Source organism: Fulmarus glacialis, unplaced genomic scaffold (assembly GCF_000690835.1).
Source record: "Fulmarus glacialis isolate BGI_N327 unplaced genomic scaffold, ASM69083v1 scaffold39265, whole genome shotgun sequence".
In the NCBI taxonomy this organism is placed as follows: domain Eukaryota; kingdom Metazoa; phylum Chordata; class Aves; order Procellariiformes; family Procellariidae; genus Fulmarus; species Fulmarus glacialis.
In genome coordinates, this window is record NW_009211785.1 from 1 (window position 1) to 8370 (window position 8370).

The 8370-nt window shown below is 40.9% G+C and overlaps 1 protein-coding gene across 1 annotated transcript; it reads right to left on the reverse strand.

Moving 5' to 3' along the window:
* Positions 1 to 1697: 1697 nt before the first annotated feature.
* Positions 1698 to 8211, reverse strand: PUS1 (pseudouridylate synthase 1; the record flags this gene model as incomplete). Its single annotated transcript, XM_009577667.1, has 5 exons — positions 1698 to 2144; positions 4562 to 5259; positions 5533 to 5635; positions 6349 to 6486; positions 7987 to 8211. Coding segments are annotated over 5 exons (1215 nt in total), but the record flags the coding sequence as incomplete, so codon positions are not given.
* Between the last annotated feature and the right edge of the window lie 159 nt (positions 8212 to 8370).

The window sequence follows — 8370 nt, forward strand, 5'->3', positions numbered from 1 at the left end:
AGGCTGGCCCTGCGGGCCTCTGCCCGCCCCAGCAGCCCTCGGGATCCAGCACGGTGCCCCGCCTTTGTTTTCTTCCCCGTAACACAGCTTAGCCCTTTCTAAGAGTCCGATTTAGAATTTAAATCATCTCTGTTTTTTTTTTGTTTAGCTCCTGCACTGAAACGGGAGCTGAAATACCAAATTAATAATCCCCATTAAATAAAACAGCACACATACCAAGAGGTAAGAAATATCCTTTTTATTATTATTATTTTGTTTTCTCCAAAGGCTATAAATAGAAATTCTCATTGATTTCAACTGAGATACATGTCAGTTTTGGGGTCTTTATTATAAGCAAATAAAGATGGTTTTTTTTCAGATTGAAAGGGATAGAAGGATAGAGCTTCGGATAGAAGACTAATGCAGGTTAGGTCAATAGCATGAACCAGCAAGGGATATAAATGAAAATCTAGGTAGAGTCCCTCTCCAGAACACTTTTGCACACTTGCTCTGATAAATAGAGCATGGCCTTCACGATAAAATAAAAAGCACTAATTAAAACCCAGATAAAATAAACAAGCAAATCCCTTTTCAATGGACAGCTGTGCTCTGGCAAAAAAAACTAATTCCAGAAGGAGCCATAAAATCAGAGGCTTTGGCCAGACACCAGTGAATGAAGGAGCAAAGAGTTGACTCCTCATACTCAGTAACTACCATACTACAAAGGGAGTCTCCCTACAGACCCAGCTAGGGAAGCGTATCAAGCATTCATACCAATAAATGAATGCTTGGAGAGTTGTTCCACCCCTTCCAAAACTGTTCTACAGGCAGGCTGCTGCCTTGTTTTTTCTTCCACGACCTCCACAGGGAGTTGGAAACAAGAACCAGAAATCAAACCACAGTTGGGGAAAGGAGAGCAAGAACTCCAGAGTATGCAGATCCCCAAAACACAGAAAATTAAAATCAATTCCCAAAGGAAGACAGTCCTCAGACATGTGCTTCCTGTATCATTGCACACATTCCTCTGTTCTGAGCAGCTTGATGGGAATTAAGAGTTCACACACACAAAGTGAAGGCAGACTTGATTAAAGCCCAGAGGAAGTCAGCACCATTCCTTTCACGCGTGCTAAATGGATTCAACCCTGAATCTAGCAGATGGCTAGATAGTTTCCACTACAACCAGAAATACTAAACCAGCAGCAACACATTTAGTGATCCACCACAGGCACAACACTAGAACGTTCATGGCTGCACACTTTGAATTGCAGTCCTAAGAATTATTTACATCTTCTCCTCACATCTCAACTACAGGTCTGTGAAACAACACCCAGGTGGTAGAGGCCCAATGACACACGTAGCTGCAGATCTATATTCTTGAGTCTGCCCAAGCACGCGGGCAATACTAGGAGGACGACATCTCCCAAAGAAAAGTTCTCATCTTGAAATCTACGGTTCAGTCCAGGTTCCAAAATTAAGACCTCTCACTGAGTAAGGAATCATTTCTTTTAGACTTGCAAAGCTTTAGAAAACACAGAAAATTTCTTTCAATACCAAAAGAATTCACAGCAGTCAGCATGATGAAGAGTTCCTAACCCATGCATGTTTTTCCACAGGAAAGTCATGGATGACATGGAAAATAAAAGCTTAATGGTGTTTAGAGATCAGGCTAAGTAAAGGTGAAGAAAATAATAATAATAAAAAAAAAAGTTGATGGAGTCATAATTTCATAATAATAAACAAAAAAAGAGTATATTAAAATTATTTGCCCCATCTTTATGTAGAGTTTATACATATTTAAAATACTACTTTCCAGGTAAACATATAATAAAAACATTATTCAAATAGCAATTAAGATATCCTGCATTACAAGATTCTTTTAGAAAGCTGCTTTCTCGTTACACTAATTTCAAGTATATTAGTCAGTGGTATAAAAAGCTTCTTTTACTTTTTCTACTGCATTGTCTTCCCCACCCAGTTTCTCCTGGGCATCCCGTTCTTGTTCTACAAGCACACAAACCCCTGCTTTACTGGATTCTTGGATTTAGAAAGGCCACGTTTTTGTAGACAAAGGGAATCGCAAGCAGTAAGGGTCCCAGGTCCAGCCACTTACAGGCTCAGTCGGAATCATCATCGCAACCATCACTGCCTTCGAGATCGCTGCTGTTCTGTAAAGTAAAATGGAAAATGGTTTGTCAGTATTTCATTTACATCTAGGGACTGACCTAAATCAAAGACATTGACTTTAAAGTTCTCCAAAAGTAGAAGAAAATGGGGCTAGATCCCAACTTCGTGTCTTAGACCCATCTATTGTAACAAACTTCTGTGATGGTAAATGACGCTTCTTGTAGCAAAAAAATTGTACTTTGGATGACACTCACCAGCAGAAGAAATTTCTTCTCATTTATATTTACAACTGCATGATTACAACCTGCAGTATGTGGGAAACTTGAAAGTGGGATAATAGCATGGAATGCTGATGTTTAAAATAAATGCGGGTGAGACAAGTTAACAAGTGCTTTTTTCATACAAGTCCCTCAAAAGCTAAGTTTGTTACATTGTCTAAAGCCAGATTTGAGAATTTTGTTTGTCTACTGCAGAGAATTTATGTCCAAATTGTATTAGAGATACACAAGGGCTCACCAATACTTGTTTAAAAATGAAGTCAGTTGTACAAAGTAGTATTAGGGAAATACTACAAATATTAGCAGCTTACAAGGAAACTGAAATCTGAGTTCTTAACTGGGAGACACTCCTTCAGGAGTAAGTCAATACAGTGCGATAAATTTGGGGGGTTTACATCATTTTTTGAAGCAAGTATTTTGACTGATATGATTGGCATCAAAGGATTTTATAAAGAAAGGATAACATGACAATATGCCTGCAGTTACTCCTTTTTTTCCCTCACCACCACTTGCTGAAAACATATAAACCTCCAACTCCCATGAATTTAACATTGACAATTTAATATCCTACTACAAAACAAATTCTGAGAGACTTAGACAGTTGCCTTCGTAACAGCAAGCACAGCTCACTGAAATGCAAACAGCCTGCAAAATCTCAAAGGAGTCTGTCATATCATCCCTTATTTATCCTTCTCCAGACAACTTGTGCTAACTATGATGCCAAAACTGTATTTGGTCGAGTTTATCTAAAGCAAGCAGACCTGCCTCCTGTTAGCAATAGCAGTGATTCTGAACGTGTCAGCAGTAAGTCCTGTCAACATTATCATCAAGACCCCTGAGCCAGGTAAGGATTCTCAGCACCACACGGTCTTTTTGGGTCCCATTTAACCAAACTAATGTGGCATTTGTCATAACCTCCTGTCACAAATGTCCTCATACAGCACCACACTTCAGAAAAACAATTACCACAAGTACAAAAATAACCCTGAGAAATTTCTGGTATCTTGCTTGTACTATTTAACGAGGCTGTAAATTTTGTATGTTGAAACTCTTTCTTATACTCAAACAAAAAAAATGACAGAGTCAGGATTAAACCTAACATCCTTCAGAGCAGGATCATTATCTACACAAAATAAAGCTAATTTTAAAGACTCCATTAAGTGAAAAAAGGTCATTGTTTTCTTCTGAGTTGCACTACACAGAAGTTTTAGCCCTGCCCATCATTCGTCCTTCAAGGATTTGCCAGCCCTCTGACCAAGAAAATATGAATTACATACAGAACTGTAAGGTATCTTTAGGTCATCATGTCCAACCCCGACTCAAGCAGGGATTGCTTCGAAGTTACATCGGGCTGATCAGGGACTTGTCCAATCAAGCACTGTTGTATTTTAAGTCACCCCAGTGGTTGTCAATTTAAAGAAATACTTTGTGAGTTTGACTCAAGATTCCTCGTGTCGTTTCCAAACTACTTCTAGCACATCCCAAACATCTTTCCACTCTTTTCTTGTGTGACTATTTTACATCTCAACCAGAAAAAAAAATTCTTTAACTTAAAACTGAAATTTTCTTTTGGTTAAAAATGTACTCTCCACATTTGTTTTATTGCAACTTACAGCTGACAGCAGTTCCAGTTGTCAGAAATCAGATTTCGCAGTATCTCATTTTACTCAGTAAGAGTTGTTCTGAGAGTTGAGCTCACGGCAGATTTACTTAAAAAAGCTGGTCCTAAATTTCCCCAATTCCAAATCTTATCTAGTGAACAGGGCATCACACAAAACAAGAATTAGCCCAAAATCAGCGAATACAAAGTGCCAGCAGGTATTTAAAGGGAAATTGTCAACCTGAAAACTAGTCTCTCAAACAGCTTCACAATAGCAAAGCCTGGTAATGTGTCCACAATTTCTGTTGCCAGTTTATGATTCTGCAAATCGGCCTGTGCGTTAAAGCATTCCTTCCTCTCTCCCTCAATTGCCCCATGAAAAACCCTGCAAAAATAACACTTTTTATAGTTAATTCCACTATCATCAAGTGCACAAAGACGGAAAAGATAATAAACATTTCATATTCCAGATGACTGTCATCTTCTATGGCATATTTACAGAAAACAAAAATGTTACTAAGGGAAGAGCTACTTCAACCTGACAGCTCCCATTTGATAAAATAATGGCTTCAACCATTACCTTTGAATTTTTGTGGTTAGCTTGCATCCCAACAACAGAAGAGTTGAAGTCATGAATGGACAGGGTGTTTAGCCAGTTCACCATGGATTTCTCTTCCCTTTCTGTGTTGATAATGGTAGGATAGATATACTGCTCTTTGAAAACAGCAATCTTCTCCTCCTCCTGTGTCCACTCCAGTGGCTCATGCAGCCCATCATTTCCAAAACGTCTGTTGTATTTTTCAAAGTGTACTCTTTCCAAGACCAGCCCAAGTCCTGGAGCTTTGGGGACATCTACTTTCTCCTCTCCCCAGCTGAGCTCTATGATAGACTCGGCAGCATAACCTTTCACAATAGCTATCACCAGCCCAATCATCTTCCTTATTTGGTGCATCATGAAACTCTGACCTTTCACTTTGATCACTGCAAATTCTATGTTTTCCCGCACGAATGGCTCTCCACAGTACATCTCCATTATGTACCGCTTGGCACTGGGGTCCCTGGGTCCCTTCTGAGATGTGAAGTTGTGGAAGTTGTGTGTTCCTTTATAGCACGCAAGCAGTTTATTGACTTTTTCAAGGGTCTCTTTGTCCAGTCGATAAACCTCTTCTTGCACATCATGGTCTTTATGGGCAAAGGCAAACGTTGGCAGCATGTAAGAGTAGGTTCTGGCATCACATTTGTTCTTGGAGTTGAATCCCCCAGTGACTCTCTTCAGACCTTATTTTAAAAGTGACATTAGGTTTTTGAATCAGTAGGTTACAACCTGATTGTGATCTCGCTCCTACCAACAAGAATATTTTTAAAATAAAATACAATCAAAAGATAGAAAGGTTTATTTTATAAGACCCTAATTTCAAACTAACAGAAACATACAGATTTATGTTAAAACTAAACCGCTTATGAGTAAAATTATAATGGTAAGGGAGAGACCTTCTGCAGGAGAAAGCTCCTCTTTGAAAACGTTTTCTCTGCCCATTCCAGTATCCTTACCCAGAATTCTGATGTGAGAAGGAAGATGGTTATTGATCTTTTCTAAGATGTCATCTATTAGCCTGACCTTTAGCGACACAATCTGTCCAGCTGCAGACACACCCTATAAAAACCATAAAACACACAAACACATAATTATGTACCTTGGAAGCTCTGGGATAGCACTTGCAGAATTGAAATAGCTGAAGAACAAGTTTATTCCTTTTTCTCGCTGGTCATTTCAGGCTGAAGCGAGGCAAACGCAAGGCCACAGGCAGAAATCCAAGTCAGAGTACTCCTGGAAGACCCGCTGGTGCTGTATAGCCATACAACACCTTAGCAATCTTAGATAGCAGAACATTGCACTCCCTTCCATGACATCTCACTGTATTTGACTGCTATTAAGTAAAGCACCAACTGAAAAGAAATGACTTATACATAAGACCAGCCATGAACTCCAGTTCAGACTTAGAACCCCACTGTGGCAGGCTTAAAAACAACCGAGATGCAGCTAAACTCTCAAGCACCGCATCAACCAGGCAGCATAACGAGGAGCAGCAGCAGCAGGTTGGGAAGCACATGAGTGTGACAGAAACGCAGACAAAGTTTACGTAGGAAGCACCAGCTTTACAAACACCATCTAATCAATATGCTGCGCTTTCTAAATATTTGCTTGTACTTAAGTTTAGTAGTGGATGAAAGAAGTTTCAAGCAACATTCACTGTGAATAGTACTTGTTATTGGACCTCTCTCTAGACAACGCTTTACCAGTCAATCCCAGTAGCACTGGCGGGGGTACACCAGAGTTTATGGGAGCACAGGCCCCAACCAACGTACCTTATCTGTTCGAGCACACCGCTGAAAAGACATCTTCTTCATATCTTCCCCATGGTTTTCTGGGATGCAGCCTGACTGAACAAGGGCAGATACTAAGTCATCTTCAATTGTCTTGAACTGTGAAGATCCCACGTTTCTCTAAAAGAGGATATATAGTAAAAATAAGAAATAGAACAAATAGTAATAACTGGATAACTGAAGATGATAACTGAAAAATTTTGTTAATCGAACATTGTTGTGAAATTCTTTAAAGGTATTCCCTCACAGCCCTAAAAGCACTGCCATTCTCTAACAAAACTAACTATACTTTACCAGAGAGTGTTAATAAAACATCTACATTCTGATTTACCTTTTACTGTTATTGCAAGTAAAGGACCATTTCTAATTTCACTGTGCAATAGTTCTGCAATGGAGTTTTCTGACGATTCCTTCAACTGCATGAAACAGCACCGATGAAACACTGTCCCAGTGCCTGCAAGTTAGCAGCTGCTGCTCCAGACCGAGCCTCTGCAAACTCTGCTTCTAGAAATTAGATTGGGTTCTTTTGCTCAGTTCGCCTGAGCTGTTGTGTAACGCAGACTATGGTTTTCTCCAGCAACTTCTGCACTCAACTCACAGATGAACTATAACAGAAATGCACAACTGTGTGTAAGGCTTCAAAGCACACACCCTCGACACATACCATTCAATTACGAGAGCAGTAAAGCTGATAGGCGCTTACATGGACGTGCCCACAAGCGTAAGGTTTACTGCTGTTGAACAAATCTACTTTGTCGCATAAGCACGAAAGACTCCCTTCCCTGTCTGTGTGCAATCTTACCAATTACCCCGCGGAGCTTTTAAAGTACGCCTCAAGACCGTGTATGGAGTTTGCAGTACGCTGAGAGGAGCAGCAGATGGAGCAAAATCCTCTTGCTGCCAATACCGTGTGCCACAAGACTATCCCTCACGGGCAGGCCTAGGCCTGGTGCTGGGGCACTGCTCCAATGCTGGTGCTGTAACAAAGCAACAGCCTTTTTCTTCCAAATACAAACATCGAAATTTTGCAACAGTTTTCCTCTTTCTAAACTGCTACAAGCCACCCCATTACAGTGCATCAGAAAAAGGAGAAAATGTCTTCAGGTACAAATAATCTTTTTAAAAGTACAAGAGACGGCAACATAGGTGCAAATTTGTTTCATTCAAATACGCAGCTCGGTTCTCCGGAATCTGCATGTAGTGAGACAACTCGAGGTCTAACCTAAAAGAAACTTAGCCCAACTGCCTTGAAATGTAAAGCTTCAACCAGAAGCTGGAGCACTGGTCAGAAGGGGATCACTAGACAGTGCTTCAGGTTTTGACAGAACTGCAGTGCCCATGCTTTCAGTCTCCTCAAGAGCCTTGTCTGCAGCAGTTTTTGAAAGATCTTCTGCTGATGCTCTATACTAAAGGCAGACTCGCTATAATCACCACATATCAGAGATGTACCACTGACTTTTTTTATTCAAGTTACTACCAAGCCATTTGAATCCAGGCATGCACTGTTCCTGCCCCAGCTTTTCAAGCTGCAACTGCTTCCCCACTGTCACTATGACTCCAGTTATAAACCTAACAGACTTCAAAAAAAAGCAGGCCACGTTGTTTTGCCAAACCACATACTTGCATCCCATGGTAGCCTTTCCCTGAATATGCCATCAACAATACAATCTTCCTTTTGGGTGACTTTTTATTCTGATCCTCCGCGTCTTCCTCATCTGCATCTCTCTTCAACCTTTTATTTTGATGTCCATTTTCTTCTAGCCTTTCAGCCACCTCACTGCTGCTGTTCAGTCGCTTCATCTGGCTGGCAACCGCTGCTCTCAAATCCTCAGCCATTGTGAGAACCTGCAAGGCACAGAACAGCAGACAGGACTCAGCAAGAAACTGAGGCAAAAAGCGACACCTCCACCCCCGGCGCAGCAGAGGGGGGCACCCAGGGCTGTTTAACAAGCCGGAGGCAGGAAGCGCGCCCGCCCCCTGCGCCCCCCTAGGCCGTGTCACCTC